This window comes from Ranitomeya imitator, chromosome 2, assembly GCF_032444005.1.
Source record: "Ranitomeya imitator isolate aRanImi1 chromosome 2, aRanImi1.pri, whole genome shotgun sequence".
NCBI lineage: Eukaryota > Metazoa > Chordata > Amphibia > Anura > Dendrobatidae > Ranitomeya > Ranitomeya imitator.
The window spans coordinates 8,998,538-9,016,899 of record NC_091283.1 but is presented as its reverse complement, the minus strand read 5'-3'; the positions used below and the strand labels follow the sequence as shown (position 1 = coordinate 9,016,899).

At 51.3% G+C, this 18,362-nt stretch overlaps 1 protein-coding gene across 2 annotated transcripts in view; it reads right to left on the bottom strand.

Annotated features, from left to right (window-relative positions):
- The window catches only part of OCRL (OCRL inositol polyphosphate-5-phosphatase), a 51,778-nt gene that overhangs the window by 20,402 nt on the left and 13,014 nt on the right, over positions 1-18,362 (bottom strand). For both annotated transcript variants that reach the window (XM_069746089.1, XM_069746090.1), the window contains 13 exons: positions 13,047-13,160; positions 12,458-12,571; positions 11,911-12,058; positions 10,797-10,958; positions 10,388-10,489; positions 7,869-7,983; positions 5,769-5,885; positions 3,874-4,061; positions 3,544-3,655; positions 3,324-3,433; positions 1,686-1,821; positions 567-677; positions 266-431 (listed from right to left, as the gene is read on the bottom strand). In XM_069746089.1, coding sequence (XP_069602190.1) covers positions 266-431; positions 567-677; positions 1,686-1,821; positions 3,324-3,433; positions 3,544-3,655; positions 3,874-4,061; positions 5,769-5,885; positions 7,869-7,983; positions 10,388-10,489; positions 10,797-10,958; positions 11,911-12,058; positions 12,458-12,571; positions 13,047-13,160 — 1,695 coding nt within the window. The remainder of the gene's footprint in view (positions 1-265; positions 432-566; positions 678-1,685; positions 1,822-3,323; positions 3,434-3,543; positions 3,656-3,873; positions 4,062-5,768; positions 5,886-7,868; positions 7,984-10,387; positions 10,490-10,796; positions 10,959-11,910; positions 12,059-12,457; positions 12,572-13,046; positions 13,161-18,362) is intronic.

The following is an 18,362-nucleotide window of genomic DNA, read 5'->3' as shown; positions in this document are numbered from 1 at the left end:
GTAATGGGGGGTCCGTCTATCTGCGACACCAGTAATGGGGGGTCCGTCTATCTGCGACACCAGTAATGGGGGGTCCGTCTATCTGCGACACCAGTAATGGGGGGTCCGTCTATCTGCGACACCAGTAATGGGGGGTCCGTCTATCTGCGACACCAGTAATGGGGGGTCCGTCTATCTGCGACACCAGTATTGGTATCTACACCACCAGTAATGGGGGTCCGCAGATGTAACCCCGGGGATGTCAGCGCAGTGCACAGACACTCACTTGGCTCCAGGTAGCCCTCGCAGGGCTCGGCTCGCAGCCAGGGCTTGCAGTACTGGGAGTCGTTCAGTTTGGGAATGAAGGAGAAGTGGCACGGGACCTGACCGTCGTTCTGGATGACAAACTTCTCTTTCTGGAGCTGCCGGAATCGCACGAGATCGAACTTAAACTGCGAGACAGAAAGCAGGAAAATAAACAAACAGGACGGAGGAGCTGAAAGCTCAATGTACAACACGGGGTCATTCCCGCCTCTCTCCACAGAGGGCGCCACATGTACAGAGAGAGAACATGGCGGGTCGCTCACTTCTGTTCTGCTGAGCTTCAGGGACGGCAGGAAATCGTTCTCCATCCGATCCATCATCCGCACAATGTCCTCAAACGCTTTCCTGTATTTCCGCTCATCCACGACCTTAACCTGGAACAGGAAAGAGGATGGTTTACCGCAGCCTCGCCCAAAAGGAGAAGACCCCCACCCACAGCCTCGTCCAAAGGAGAAGACCCCCACCCACAGCCTCGTCCAAAGGAGGGGACCCCCACCCACAGCTTCGTCCAAAGGAGGGGACCCCCAACCTACAGCCTCGTACAAAAGGAGGGGACCCCCCACCCACAGCCGCGTCCAAAGGAGGGGACCGCCACCCACAGCCGCGTCCAAAGGAGGAGACCCCCCACCCACAGCCTCGTCCAAAGGAGGAGACCCCCCACCCTCAGCCTCGTCCAAAGGAGGAGACCCCCCACCCACAGCCTCGTCCAAAGGAGGGGACCCTCACCCACAGCTTCGTCCAAAGGAGGGGACCCCCAACCTACAGCCTCGTACAAAAGGAGGGGACCCCCCACAGCCGCATCCAAAGGAGGGGACCCCCACCCACAGCCTCGTCCAAAGGAGGGGACCCTCACCCACAGCCTCGTCCAAAGGAGGAGACCCCCCACCCACAGCCTCGTCCAAAGGAGGAGACCCCCCACCCACAGCCTCGTCCAAAGGAGGGGACCGCCACCCACAGCCGCGTCCAAAGGAGGAGACCCCCACCAACAGCCTCGTGGAAAGGAGGGGACCCTCACCCACAGCCGTGTCCAAAGGAGAGGACCCCCCACCTTAAGCCTCCTCCAAAAGGAGGGGACCACCCACCTACAGCCTTGTCCAGACAAGGGCACCCCCACCTACAGCCTTACCTGTCGGAGAGGACCCCCATAACGTTACATAAGAGTTTTATGACTTCACCATATAAACTCTCTACTTTCTGACAGTGAATAGAAACCTCCTGTTTTATCCTTCTCACAGTTGAGTGTTTGTAACAGTTGCATCCCATCCAGACAATCCTCCCAGACACAAGAGCAGCACTAGCCTCTCTCCTCTGCTGACGCTTTGTTACAATGTATCAGTGCAGGTAAAGCTGTATCTCCTGTCAGATCTCCTCAATGTTCTCACCCCGATGCTGAACAGCGAGCTGACGGGCTTGTGGTCGCTGGCCTTCAGCTCCATGTGGCTGCGGTACTTGAGCTGCTTGATGCTGCTTCCCCTCCACAGGACACGGTCGCACCAGGCGGGCACCCGACACTTCCCACTGGGCGGAAACAGGACAGACATGATAAGGAGGGTCCGGACACCAGCGTTATCTGTAGCCAGCACCGCTCTGTCCAGGGGTTGTCTCTGGTGCGCCCTTGAATGAGGCCGAGCTGCAATACCAGACAACACCTGTACACAAGAGTGGCGCTGTTTTTAAAAAAACGTTATTCGGTGAAGCAGGATCACATTATACAGATGAAAAAAAATGCAACAACACATTCAGCTCTGCTACATCCTTAGAGCAGTGCGAGCAGAACAAAGCTGAACCAAAGCCATAAATTCAGCCGAAGCCTCTCCAGCGAGACAGAACCTAGTCGTCGCGGCAGTGCGGGACAAGCCGGGTCGCGTCCGGACCTGGGCAGGAGAGTGCCGGCGGCTGGGAATGAACGCCTTGCTGTGACCAGTGGTGGACACACGAGCGAGGAAATGTGGAGACATTAATGATGAGGACACGGCGCCTCCTGAATGACGTCACACACACGGGAACGCTGGACGGATTTGTGTGCCCGATTCCACATCATGCATGACATCGCCTGTACCCGGTGAGAAGAGGCGCCGAGGAGAATGCATCCACAAGGCGGGGGTCCAGCTAAAAACCGGCATCGCCACGGCAAACAGTTTTTCTCGAAATCTGACTTTTCCCCTGGAGATGGCTGCGGGTGACTAGAGGAGCCCCAGCCTGCAGGACAGTGATCGGGGCGCCCGGTTTTAATGTTTTTAAATCAGAATAATTCTAGAATGGAAAAAGTTCTTCGACTTTTTAAACCGATTTAGGCCCCGATTCATTGTTGGCTTTAAAGAGAAGCAGAACGTAGCGCGTCTGCACTCCAGTCCCCCTGCCATGGGGTATTGTTTAGTAGGTCAGTATTTTGTCGCAATATTTGCAAAACATGAAGTCACAGAAACAGCAGAAGAGACAAAGAGCGAGAATTTCAGATTCATGGACTACTTGCATCTGGCACAAAAATTGTCAACTAAAAGCACAAGACAAAAAAAGGAAAGAGACTTCGAGAACGCAAACGATGAATCGGGGCCTTCGGATTTCACGTCTTCTTCTTGCTGTAGGACCTTGTCCTCCTCACAGCTGAGATTTTACTATTATTCTATTTAGGGGTGACAGATTGCAGCTTTCCACCTGCTACATAACTACAACACCCAGCATGCAAGTCAACGGTTGTCAGGGCATGATGGGAGTAGTAGTTTTACAACAGCTGCAGACCACATCGCTCCCCTTCCTGATAGTTTGCTGCAATGTATCAGTGCGGGTGGTCCATATCTGAAGACTTGCCAGTCTGGATACAATGTAACAAACTCTCAATCTTTGCATTTCTCTGATGTATAAACAAGAATCCCCCCATCTAGTGTTTTTTTTAAGTCGTAACCTGCGGCCCCCCCAGCAGCTCCAGCTTCGCCATAAACCATTGGGGCTTTCAGGAGTCTGATGGGACTCGGACTCCGGTGATATTTTCGGCTCGGACACCACAGACCGCCGCTGGTTACCTTGAGTCCCATCGATCTGTTTTCGGGTCGAATTTATACGTTGGGATAAATGCGATGGGGCCTTCCGTGAAGTCTGAGAAAACGTTTTTCAGGCCCCTCTGGATGTTCAGCTGCAGGAACAATGGAGACCATTAGCCGTGAGAATAACTATGACGGCCGGCAGCAGCACGGCCCCATAATGATGGCGGCTGACAGGTAGCCATAGACATCCCATAATCACCTGGTCAAACTTCAGCAGTGCGCTAATGTCGTTCTTCGTGATCATGCCTTTCACCTCGGTGGCGTCGTACTTGCACAGTCGGTAGTTCAGGTCTCCCAACCAAATGACAGCACTGCAGAGAAAATACATGGAAATTCCAATAATCTGTAATCTGCGCCAAACGATAAGACCATGTGGATTAATGGAAGGAGATGGTGCTGGGAGCCCCCTTGTAAGACCCCACCTCCGAAAACTACTGTGTTCATGCAGGGAGCAGGATTACGGGTTGTATGAAGAGATTAGAGCGGGAGTACAGGGAGACAGTAGAGAAGAGTTGTCATAGGGACGCACTCGTGCTTCATGATGTTTAATGAGGGGATGTTCTGCTCCGGGAGGCAGAAGTTCAGACGGGCGCAGATGTCCTTATAGTCCTGGTTCCTCCTCTCGAAATCCTCCACGTGAGCGGCCAAGTGAGAGTTCACAAAGCAGAAGGACGTGTTGTGGAAGACGAATCGCACGGCCACGCCGCCCTTGTTACCCTAAAGGGGCGAGAGGAGAGGTACAAGCTCATAGTGCAGGTAGTGCAGGCGCTGGGTCTGCTCCTCCCATCAGGACATACAAAGGGTTAATCACATTACAAAACATCGGGCAGCTTGTGTTTTACATTCACCCCATCTCTGATTGCTGCAAGTGGATGGAAACCTCCTCTATACCCAAAGGAGGAATGAACACTTCTCACAGCTGAGGGTTTGCTACTATTCTCTGCAGCATTTTTAATAGTCGAGGCTTAAAGTTCTCAATATTTCTTAGATCTATGCTTGCTGTCGGTGAATGAGATACATTTTTAAATCCGAACAATGAAGGTCAGCATGGACTTACTATTCTCACAGCTGAGGGTTTGCTACAATGCTGTTCAGGCTACACAATCCTCTATGAACTACATAGTCTGGACAGCAGATCACTCATAGGCTGCAACAGACAGGACGGAGGAAGGTTTCCGCTGCTGATGATATAAAGGATTGTCTGGATACAATTGTCACAAACCCTCAGCTGAGAGAAACATTACGTCTCTTCTAGCGTTAAGCCTATGGATGTAAGGTTTCATCCACCCGCTTACAGCAAGCGCTGGAAAAGTGATGGAGAATTAAAACGTTTTATGACAAAGATTCAAACCCTTTCATGGTACGAGTGAAGCCTCCGCGCGGGGGAAAGGGGCCGGCCTCGGCCTCAGCGCGGGGGGAAAGGGGCCGGCCTCGGCGCGGGGGGAAAGGGGCCGGCCTCGGCGCGGGGGAAAGGGGCCGGCCTCGGCGCGGGGGAAAGGGGCCGGCCTCGGCGCGGGGGAAAGGGGCCGGCCTCGGCGCGGGGGAAAGGGGCCGGCCTCGGCGCGGGGGGGGACGGGGGAAGGGGCCGGCCTCAGCCCGTGGGGGGGGGGGGGGGGGGGGTTAATCGGGGAGAAAGTGGCCGGCCTCAGCCCGTGGGGGGGGGGGGGGGGGGGTTAATCGGGGAGAAAGTGGCCGGCCTCAGCCCGTGGGGGGGGGGGGGGGGGGGTTAATCGGGGAGAAAGTGGCCGGCCTCAGCGGGGGGGGGAATCGGGGGGAAAGGGGCCCGCCTCAGCCTCAGCGCGGGGGAAAGGGGCCCGCCTCAGCCTCAGCGCGGGGGAAAGGGGCCCGCCTCAGCCTCAGCGCGGGGGAAAGGGGCCCGCCTCAGCCTCAGCGCGGGGGAAAGGGGCCCGCCTCAGCCTCAGCGCGGGGGGAAAGGGGCCCGCCTCAGCCTCAGCGCGGGGGGAAAGGGGCCCGCCTCAGCCTCAGCGCGGGGGAAAGGGGCCCGCCTCAGCCTCAGCGCGGGGGAAAGGGGCCCGCCTCAGCCTCAGCGCGGGGGAAAGGGGCCCGCCTCAGCCTCAGCGCGGGGGAAAGGGGCCCGCCTCAGCGCGGGGGAAAGGGGCCCGCCTCAGCGCGGGGGAAAGGGGCCCGCCTCAGCGCGGGGGAAAGGGGCCCGCCTCAGCGCGGGGGAAAGGGGCCCGCCTCAGCGCGGGGGAAAGGGGCCCGCCTCAGCGCGGGGGAAAGGGGCCCGCCTCAGCGCGGGGGAAAGGGGCCCGCCTCACCGCAGCGGTCAGATACTGCAGCTACACAGCCACAGAGTGTGGAACACAGGAGTGTGGAACAAGATCATGGAAAAGCGCCCCCACCCCACAAGTGACCCCGAGACTTCCAGCTTCCATCTACAACCAACATGAATGAGGCTTTTACCATCTTCCCCATAATTCCAGTTCCCACAGACTCAGCCGCCACCTCCTGAATGTGCCGATAATGCTCCTTCTTGGCAAACACCAACAACATCATCCCGACGAGCCGCATCAGGCGGATCTGCAAGAAAAGGATGGGACAATGATGACCCCATATTCAGGTGATAGCACGACGGTGGCCGCTAATATGTGAAAATGACTGAAAAAGCTGAGACTGTGGCAGAGTCCTTAAAGGGGTATTCCCATCTCCAAGATCTTATCCCAATATGTAGTAGGTGTAATAATAATACTTGCAAATACCATAAATTATAAATGAAGTACAGTGTCATAGATCGCAGCCAGGGAAGTCACGCTGAACCCACCATCCTGTTACCGTTTTGTCAAGAACTGCCCTCCGCTGCCCCCTATCGTTAGGACAATTACGTAATTGACCGACGATTAACGGAGGAGGCCGTGGCTGTTACCAGTAATAGGCCCGTTATTGGGGAACTAACCTGTGGTCTATACAGGCTGATTGGACACCTGACAGGTAGCGTATGGCTTCATGGTGCGGTTTACAGAACAAAAGGAACACAACTATTAAATTTTATATTTAATACAGAAAGATAGGCAACGTATATTAAAGTACACAAAAGATTTTACAAACTGAACAAAACAAGACAGCATACACAATTACAGAAAATAAAAGGATAAACAAAATAAAAGAAACTAAAGCTCACGGCACTGCAATGGCTTAAGAGCTAAGTGGATGGAAGCCCCCCACGATGATTTATAACAGGGCTTGTCATGGGATGTGGCTTCAGTTTCAGAAAATTATTATATTCCCAACATTCTCAGCCGTTCGATTTCAACGTCATATTTTTTTAGCGGGATTTTTCCTTTTCATATATGGTAAACATGGCATGGAAGTTGACAGCAATCTGGCCACTATTGATTTGGAGCTTATAGGTAGGTGTCACAGTTATGAAAAAATATGCATATTCTTCCCCTATTAGTCCTGAAGTTGAAAATGTATGTTCCATTCACTATCAGATCTATACAAACCCCAATATTTATAACTTTCCACCGGTGTCCTAATATCTCAAGCAGATGTCCTGTTTCCTCTGAAGAAAATAGTTACATCTAAAAAGGTGTTAGAATTTCGCTTCACTTCCTCTAAGAATTTACAAATCTTAGTATTTAGGACTTATTCCCACAATAGATATCCTGCTTTAATTCAGTCAATGGCTCGGGAGTCTGGGCTTCAAAGGGAGTTTTAATCAGTTTTGTCTCTCCTTAGCTTCCACTAATTTCCTTTACACCATATGTCCATGGATACGACCACTAGCAACTAGCTAACTGTCAGTGGTCATAACCATGGATACCCAAGGTCCCACAATGTCTGCACATGATGAAAGACACAACGAATCAGAAGAACTATACTATGTTTCTAATTGGAGGCATTTGCTAATATTATTATTACACTTACTACATATTGGGATAGGATCTTAAGATGGGAATACCCATTTAATGACATCCAGAGCTGCATGAATAGTTCTGCTCCCGTGTGAAACCTGAATTCACAGCATTTTCTCTTGTGACATATTCCTCTACTTGAACAACAACTGAAATTCAACAAGATCTAATGTAAAACCCCTCACACCCTCCCTTCCTGGACTGATGCCATCCCCGTGATATCTGTGCGATTTCTGACAATTCTCGCATCAATTTGTCATGTCTTGTGAGCGCTGCAGCCGATCAGCAGCTGTTGATCGGCTGCAGCGCTCACAATTCCTTTATATGGAACTGTCCTGTTTGAGGAAAGTGTGAGCACTGCAGACCATCAGCGCCAGCAGACGGAGCGCCGATCTTGCTGGAATTACACCAGTTCGGGTTGCGAGAATATTGTGTTTTTGTTTTACATGAGGCCCTGTTTTACTTAAAGGGATTGTCCACTTTTTGTACAACAAATTCTTAAGGCAGCGCTGGGGCAGACGCTGGAGTATCAGAATTTCTGGATCATCAGGAACATTACTGCTCATCCACAAATCATGCCATGAACTTGAGGGTCTGCTCCAGCCCAATATGCAGCAGAACAAGTGTTATTAACCATTTCATCACTCACTTTCTTGTACTTTCCTTTGGGGTGTAGACTCCGCTCCACGGCCTCCAGCCACTCCTGCTCCTTCCCGGAGTCAAAGTAGAAGAAGGCCTCAGTGCTGAGGTCCAGCTCCTGGAAACTGGAGGAAAACATCTGCTGAGAAGTGTCCTCACCCCCTCCGGCCCACCACAGACACCCACCGGCCCACCACAGACACCCACCACACACACCCAACGGCCCACCAGACACCCACCGGCCCACCACAGCCCACCAGACACCCACCGTGGTGAAGAGGCAAATAGACACAGAACATAGACCCAAGATCATTCCTTATAACTCTGGAACAATAAACTATGATTAACACCAATTCAGCGACCACCCGAAATTACCAAGGGGGAGGACACACGGGAGGTGCAGGGACCACAACCCTCCGCTATGGCTTGGGGAAGAATAATATTAACATATTCAAACTATATTCCCTTTGTATGTGGCCAGTGACACCGGTATTGGTGCATAAAATTTCCTCTGTGATACTGTGTTCCCCATAACAGCCTTACGCCCCCATAACACCGCCGGCAGCCACAGGCGCTCCTCCCCATAACCCAGACCCACCATAATACAGCCCTAGCACACTATAATCAGAGGATCCTGGGAATTGATGACACTTATAGTTTACAACCATCATTACAACACCACGGTGTCCGACACATCACCGCTACAGAACATCAGCCGACGTAACCAGAGAATACGGAACCGGAGGAGAAGAGAAAACATTACACATCCTGTTACCAAACCTATGTAACAAGCACAGAACCAGGAGGAGCAGAAGACTGCTGTAATAATGACCACCGAGCCCCCGACTCTACACACCCCAACACACCAATGTATTGTATGACTTATACTCTTGTACATAGGAGCAGTATTATAGTAGTTATATTCTTGTATATGGGGCAGTATTATAGTAGTTATATTCTTGTACATAGAGGGCAGTATTATAGTAGTTATATTCTTGTACATAGGAGCAGTATTATAGTAGTTATATTCTTGTACATAGGAGCAGTATTATAGTAGTTATATTCTTGTACATAGGAGCAGTATTATAGTAGTTATATTCTTGTACATAGGGAGCAGTATTATAGTAGTTATATTCTTGTACATAGGGAGCAGTATTATAGTAGTTATATTCTTGTACATAGGAGCAGTATTATAGTAGTTATATTCCTGTACATAGGAGCAGTATTATAGTAGTTATATTCTTGTACATAGAGGGCAGTATTATAGTAGTTATATTCTTGTACATAGGAGCAGTATTATAGTAGTTATATTCTTGTATATGGGGCAGTATTATAGTAGTTATATTCTTGTACATAGAGGGCAGTATTATAGTAGTTATATTCTTGTACATAGGAGCAGTATTATAGTAGTTATATTCTTGTACATAGAGGGCAGTATTATAGTAGTTATATTCTTGTACATAGGAGCAGTATTATAGTAGTTATATTCTTGTACATAGGAGCAGTATTATAGTAGTTATATTCTTGTACATAGAGGGCAGTATTATAGTAGTTATATTCTTGTACATAGGAGCAGTATTATAGTAGTTATATTCTTGTACATAGGGGCAGTATTATAGTAGTTATATTCTTGTACATAGGGGCAGTATTATAGTAGTTATATTCTTGTACATAGGGGCAGTATTATAGTAGTTATATTCTTGTACATAGGAGCAGTATTATAGTAGTTATATTCTTGTACATAGGGAGCAGTATTATAGTAGTTATATTCTTGTGTATGGGGCAGTATTATAGTAGGTATATTCTTGTACATAGGGGCAGTAGTATAGTAGTTATATTCTTGTACATAGGGGAAGTATTATAGTAGTTATATTCTTGTACATAGGGGAAGTATTATAGTAGTTATATTCTTGTACATAGGAGCAGTGTTATAGTAGTTATATTCTTGTGTATGGGGCAGTATTATAGTAGTTATATTCTTGTACATAGGGGCAGTATTATAGTAGTTATATTCTTGTATATGGGGCAGTATTATAGTAGTTATATTCTTGTACATAGGGGGCAGTATTATAGTAGTTATATTCTTGTATATGGGGCAGTATTATAGTAGTTATATTCTTGTACATAGGAGCAGTATTATAGTAGTTATATTCTTGTACATAGGAGCAGTACTATAGTAGTTATATTCTTGTATATGGGGCAGTATTATAGTAGTTATATTCTTGTACATAGGGGCAGTATTATAGTAGTTATATTCTTGTATAGGGGGCAGTATTATAGTAGTTATATTCTTGTACATAGGGGGCAGTATTATAGTAGTTATATTCTTGTACATGGGGCAGTATTATAGTAGTTATATTCTTGTGTATGGGGCAGTATTATGGTAGGCATATTCTTGTGCAGGCGCAGTCTATTCGGTTCCCCAGGGGTTACGGTCAGGAATGCACAACGTGTCCATACAAAGTCACTTACATTCCTAATTTGCTGCACTTGACCTTACATAAATCCAGAGCGGATGTCGGTTCTTACCCGATCACATACACATCCGGAGGGTCGGGGTCGGCGTGCAGCCACGGCTCTAAGCCGCCATCGGGGGATTGGCCATTTACATTCCAAGTTCCTATGAAGAATCTGTAAAATAAGAGGAAATATCCTTTAGATCCCTTTTGGGGGTCGAGGTGCGGATTCACAGTTGAGGTATTAGGCAGCGTTAACACTGTGGTTGTCATTAGCTCCAGTAGCACCCTCTAGAAGCACCCCAGTAAATGCCATTAAGGAGCCATTTTGCTGGCCCTCAGGTTTCCCGTAGACTCACGTGACCGGCATCATTGTCTCTGTAGCTGACTACGACCTGCATTATTCTTGGTGCTGCATTCACTGTTTTACACTTCCGGAGCTGAAATCTTCCAGTGCCCACCACCTCCGGCCCCGCACTTACCTGTAGTTTTCTATGTTGACGTAGTCGGTCTCCCTCTTCGCCAGGATGTGCTTTATTAACCCTTCCCTCTGCCCGGTCTGGCTGGACGGCACCAGCAGTTTCTTCATACTGTTGCTCATTTTCGGCTGGCCCCATGAGTTGGGGTCCCTGTCCCGAGGTGACCTGCAGAACAGAACACCATGGTGACTGCTCGGGTGTAGGAGTACGGAGTGGAGCCGCGTGGCGGCACGTGATCGCCGACGCTCCATTCACATCTACAGGAAAGTAATACACGCAGCCGTCGCCCCACAGACGTGAATGGAGCGGCAGCGATCCCGTGCCACCATGCCAGTACAGAAAACTGAGGACATAAGACCCACATCGTAGGGATCTCAGCGGTGGGAATCGCTGCTTTCATGTGGCCGGGCGATAAACACCTTTTATCGGAAAGCACCTTAAAGGGATTGTCGGGGGCCGCTCACGTCTGCATCAGGACGAGAGCGACGCTGCACAAAGAAAAGTTCTGCTACTTTCTAACAGCTCTTGTGCTTCTATTCCTCAGCATTGGCCGGAATTCTGCGAACGTTTACATTCCGAGGTCACGAGGCTGATACAATGTAGCAGTGTTAGACACCCCTGTCTATAGAGACACTCCTGCTCCAGCAGGGGGCGCCCATCACAGGAGATAGCGGATCACGCAGCAGATCTCCCCGTATTCACCATTTCCTGTTTGTTTCCTAGTTTTATTTTCCGCTGATTAGCATATTTCAGAGTTCTGTTCCGGTCATGTTCATCGCCTGTAAACTCTCCTTTCATCCATGTACCCGGCCCCCCGCCATCTTTACACTTCCTTTGAAGAGGTCAATAAAATTTTGCACGCCGATGAGAAACACTGTAAATACTTTATTGATCCTGTAAAGATACCAGTGACTTATACTGTAGTCACATCCAGAGCTGCAAGGAACATTCCTCCAGCTACCACGTGGAATGTGCTGTGAGGATGTCCACAGCTAGGGGGCAGTAGGGAGGGAGACAGCAGAGAGCGCAGCTCCGGAGGTGACCAGACATAACAGCACAGGATCAGGAAGGAAAATCATCTGCAAAGTCCGGAGATGGCTCCCGAGAGGCGACTTACGGTCTGTCCGGAGGAGGTGGGGGCGGCGGTGGCGGTTCTCTCCGGGACCCCGGTGGCGGTTCTCTCCGGGACCCCTGCTGCTGGTTCTGCACATTCCTCCTATTGACGTGATTAGCGTTACTAAAATCATCCTCGAACCCCATGTTACCTGCAACAGACAAGGAGAGCCGGTCTAGTAACGATGACGGGCGACTTTCAGGATCTTATACAGATTACTTATCCTTAGGGGTCTAACTAGGGATTTGGGTGGGCACGACTCAGGACCCCAAGTAATAAGCAGAGCGAGGGGTGTGTGGAACCATCCTTGTGCTCAGGTGGTTGTAGTAACAGACGTCACCACACACAGGAGGGCGGCGCTGTGCCAAGAACTGCAGTGAAGACAGGAGGACCCTCGTTCTGCTGATCATCGGTGCGGACTGCAGCGTATTTACAGAGGAAACCTCCATTCTTTACACTGCAGCCTACAAAATAGTCACAGCCGAGAAAATCGATTAACTACTAAGTATTATACAAACGATGAGAGTGGTGGTCTCGATGTGCAGCGTACCAGGCCCGGCGGGCGGGGGCAGCGGCCGGGGGGCGATCTGTATCCTCTCCGCTGGCTGGTACCAGTTCGAAGACTCTTTCCTATCTGGTCGATTGGGTTTATTACGAAGTTCACCTGGTAGAGATTATTAAAGGGGAGGTTAAAGGGGGATTCTGGGAAAGAATATGGAGCCAAATGCAACAAATCGCGTCACTGCAGTCACGGCGCCAACCATAGCCGTGTGGCCAAGTCTGGTACTGCAGCTCAGCTTCATTTAGGTGAAAAAGTGATAGAAGAACTCCCATCATCTCAGAAGCAGCCCATACTACCTAAAGACAGTAAACCAGCCGGATGTTAAAGTGCTCCTTTTAAAAAAAAAAACCCTTCCACCTGCTAGACTCCCACGTCTCCTCATGATCGGCAGCAGCAGTCACATCCCGTCTGAGCCAGAAGAGCCTCATAGATCTTTCTACTGCCTCAGACAGAATGTGACCTCTGCAGCCAATCACGGGCTGCTGACTGGCTGTAGCGGTATAAAGATTCCCCCCTTTGCGGGTAAAGGAGGCCAGGAGAAGCAGCGGCGCTGACCCACCGGGCGAGGATGCCTTACCTTCCTGTATCACGCGCATCTCCCTCAGGAGCTCTATACACCGCTCCTCATCCGGGACCTCAAATAACCGCTCCGGGGACCAAGGATCGGCCTGGATCCGCACCTTACAGCCACCTGGGGGACAACATGGGGGGGATTAGTGTCCACAGTGGGGTCTGCAACCAGACAAAGGGGTCTAGTGTCCACAGATCAGACGGAGGCGCGTGCACGCCTCGGTCATCTTAACGCAGCAAAGACGCAACACAACATGGCCACATGCATGCTGCCCCTGAGCTTCACCATCATTTACTCTAGGGCACAGCCAGCGCTATTATTCACAAATCTCCGGGGCGACACTGTGGCTCTGGGGCGACGCTGCGGATATGGGGCGACACGGCGCCTCTGGGGCGACACGGCGCCTCTGGGGCGACACGGCGCCTCTGGGGCGACACGGCGCCTCTGGGGCGACACGGCGCCTCTGGGGCGACACGGCGCCTCTGGGGCGACACGGCGCCTCTGGGGCGACACGGCGCCTCTGGGACGACACGGCGCCTCTGGGACGACACGGCGCCTCTGGGACGACACGGCGCCTCTGGGACGACACGGCGCCTCTGGGACGACACGGCGCCTCTGGGACGACACTGCATTACACAATCCCCAGGCCAGCACAGCATGCTACTAGACGGACAGAACATGAGGGGCTGCAGGGAGGTTAGCTCAGCGCTCAGGAGATGGTGCTAGAGGGAGGTGGGTGCAGAGAGGCCGACCCCAGGGTGGGGGTCCCGGCAGGGGTCCCTCCCAAGATCAGCTGCACACATGGCTGAGCTCTGTGCCGAGCTGCAGAGTTTACATTGTATTTTTCCTGCAGGGATTTTTCCTCCCATTGAACCAGGAAATCTCATAAAATCCAGGTTCTGCGTTACAGGTGTGAGATTACAGGAGCGGGCAGTGATCGGGCAGGTTCATCACACGGAGCACTTTACCTTCAGTAACCTGATCACCAACTGCTTAAACAATCCGCTCCACGCCCCGCAGCGATAACAAAGCTCTCCGAAGGGACGGGAGCGACGACAATGGTAGGAGTGGGGAGAACTGCGGGAGCAGAGAAGGAAGTGACGGGGGTCAGCAGAAATGGGCAGGTGAGAGACTGCGCAGGCGGAGGAGCGACGGCGCGGGCACAGGAGCGACGGCGGGGGCACAGAAGCGACGGCGGGGGCACAGGAGCGACGGCGAGGGCACAGGAGCGACGGCGAGGGCACAGGAGCGACGGCGAGGGCACAGGAGCGACGGCGAGGGCACAGGAGCGACGGCGAGGGCACAGGAGCGACGGCGAGGGCACAGGAGCGACGGCGAGGGCACAGGAGCGACGGCGAGGGCACAGGAGCGACGGCGAGGGCACAGGAGCGACGGCGAGGGCACAGGAGCGACGGCAGGGCCAAGCAGGAGAGAGATGGCGCGGGCAGGGAAGGAAACAACAGGATCAGCGGGATAAGGCAGGGGAGGGATGGCAGCAACAAGATCGGAGGCAGTGGGTAGGAAAGTGACAGCATGGTGGGGACAAGAAGGGCAGTGAAAGCTGTGATTCGACGGGCAGGAGCCGGCGGGGGAGCGATGCGGCGGTGGGGAGCACATACACAGTATAGATAGCATCGCTGTTATGGCAGCTGTCACCAGGGCAGAAGAGGCGGCGTCTGCTCGCAGTATTCCCGCTGCTCTCCTCAACGTGTGGCTGCTTCTTTTTTTTTTAAATCCAACATACAGTCCCAGAGATAAGAGGCCATTCATCCAGCACTAATGTCCAAGGGGGCGGAGCAACCATGGACCGGACACGTGGAAAAGACCATGAAAATATGGTATCCCACATATATTCAGATACAGCACACCCCCATATAACCGGATACAGCACACCCCCATATAACCGGATACAGCACACCCCCATATTACCGGACACAGCACACCCCCATATAACCGGATATAGCACACCCCCATATAACCGGATACAGCACCCCCCATATAACCGGATACAGCACACCCCAATATAACCGGATACAGCACACCCCCATATAACCGGATACAGCACACCCCCATATAACCGGATACAGCACACCCCCATATAACAGGATACAGCACCCCCCATATAACAGGATACAGCACACCCCAATATAACCGGATACAGCACCCCCCATATAACCGGATACAGCACACCCCCATATAACCGGATACAGCACACCCCCATATAACCGGATACAGCACACCCCCATATAACAGGATACAGCACACCCCCATATAACCGGATACAGCACACCCCCATATAACAGGATACAGCACACCCCCATATAACCGGATACAGCACCCCCCATATAACTGGATACAGCACACCCCATTATAAATCGGATACAGCACACCCCCATATAACCGGATACAGCACACCCCCGTATAACCGGATGTAGCACACCCCCGTATAACCGGATACAGCACACCCCCATATAACCGGATACAGCACACCCCCATATAACCGGATACAGCACACCCCCATATAACAGGATACAGCACACCCCCATATAACTGGATACAGCACACCCCATTATAAATCGGATACAGCACACCCCTATATAACCGGATACAGCACACCCCCATATAACTGGATACAGCACACCCCCATATAACTGGATACAGCACCCCCCATATAACCGGATACAGCACACCCCCATATAACCGGATACAGCACACCCCCATATAACCGGATACAGCACACCCCCATATAACCGGATACAGCACACCCCCATATAACCGGATACAGCACACCCCCATATAACCGGATACAGCACACCCCCATATAACCGGATACAGCACACCCCCATATAACCGGATACAGCACCCCCCATATAACCGGATACAGCACACCCCAATATAACCGGATACAGCACACCCCCATATAACCGGATACAGCACCCCCCATATAACAGGATACAGCACCCCCCATATAACTGGATACAGCACACCCCCATATAACTGGATACAGCACACCCCATTATAAATCGGATACAGCACACCCCCGTATAACCGGATACAGCACACCCCCGTATAACCGGATACAGCACACCCCCATATAACCGGATACAGCACACTCCCATATAACCGGATACAGCACACCCCCATATAACCGGATACAGCACACCCCCATATAACCGGATACAGCACACCCACATATACCCGGATACAGCACACCCCCATATAACCGGATACAGCACACCCCCATATAACCGGACACAGCACACCCCCATATAACCGGATACAGCACAACCCAATATAACTGGATACAGCACACCCCCATATAACCGGATACAGCACCCCCCATATAACTGGATACAGCACACCCACATATAACCGGATACAGCACACCCCAATATAACCGGATACAGCACACCCCCATATAACCGGATACAGCACCCCCCATATAACTGGATACAGCACACCCCCATATAACTGGATACAGCACACCCCATTATAAATCGGATACAGCACACCCCCGTATAACCGGATACAGCACACCCCCGTATAACCGGATACAGCACACCCCCATATAACCGGATACAGCACACTCCCATATAACCGGATACAGCACACCCCCATATAACCGGATACAGCACACCCCCATATAACCGGATACAGCACACCCCCATATAACCGGATATAGCACACCCCCATATAACCGGATACAGCACACCCCCATATAACCGGATACAGCACCCCCCATATAACAGGATACAGCACCCCCCATATAACAGGATATAGCACACCCCATTATAAATCGGATACAGCACCCCCCATATAACTGGATACAGCACACCCCATTATAAATCGAATACAGCACACCCCCATATAACTGGATACAGCACACCCCCATATAAATCGGATACAGCACACCCCCGTATAACCGGATACAGCACACCCCCATATAACTGGATACAGCACACCCCATTATAAATCGGATACAGCACACCCCATTATAAATCGGATACAGCACACCCCCGTATAACCGGATACAGCACACCCCCATATAACCGGATACAGCACAACCACATATAACCGGATACAGCACACCCCCATATACGCGGATACAGCACACCCCCATATAACCGGATACAGCACACCCCCATATAACCGGATACAGCACACCCCCATATAACCGGATACAGCACACTCCCATATAACCGGATACAGCACACCCCCATATAACCGGATACAGCACACCCCCATATAACCGGATACAGCACCCCCCATATAACAGGATACAGCACCCCCCATATAACAGGATATAGCACACCCCATTATAAATCGGATACAGCACCCCCCATATAACTGGATACAGCACACCCCATTATAAATCGAATACAGCACACCCCCATATAACTGGATACAGCACACCCCCATATAAATCGGATACAGCACACCCCCGTATAACCGGATACAGCACACCCCCATATAACTGGATACAGCACACCCCATTATAAATCGGATACAGCACACCCCATTATAAATCGGATACAGCACACCCCCGTATAACCGGATACAGCACACCCCCATATAACCGGATACAGCACAACCACATATAACCGGATACAGCACACCCCCATATACGCGGATACAGCACACCCCCATATAACCGGATACAGCACACCCCCATATAACCGGATACAGCACACCCCCATATAACCGGATACAGCACAACCACATATAACCGGATACAGCACACCCCCGTATAACCGGATACAGCACACCCCCATATAACCGGATACAGCACACCCCCATATAACCGGATACAGCACAACCACATATAACCGGATACAGCACACCTCCCGCCCACATCCCATAATGAAGAGAAGCACGAGTTTGGGGCGGCAGAGCTCCACCACCTCGCCCCTGAGCACAACACTGCCCCCTATACATGTCATATGGCTGTGCGCGCTCCAGAACCCGATCCGGGACCACCCAAGACATAAATCCCACCGCTGTCTGTGCAGCATGTCAGGGGTTAAACCGTCACTTCAGATTGCACAAGCTATAGATGGAAACTGTGATAGGAGCCGATAAAACTGGAAACCACGCATCACCGGCCACTTCCTCTCATATTTCACTACAGATCCTCCGATGGGTCCTGCAATAATGCGGAGAGCGTCGGGTGGTCTCTGACACTGCTCCCCGAGACAACAGCAGATGTGCCCTACTGCACTAACTAAAGTCACCAATGACCTATTAACCGCCAAGAGCAAGAAACACTACTCTGTCCTCCTCCTCCTGGACCTGTCCTCTGCCTTCTATATTACTCTGTCCTCC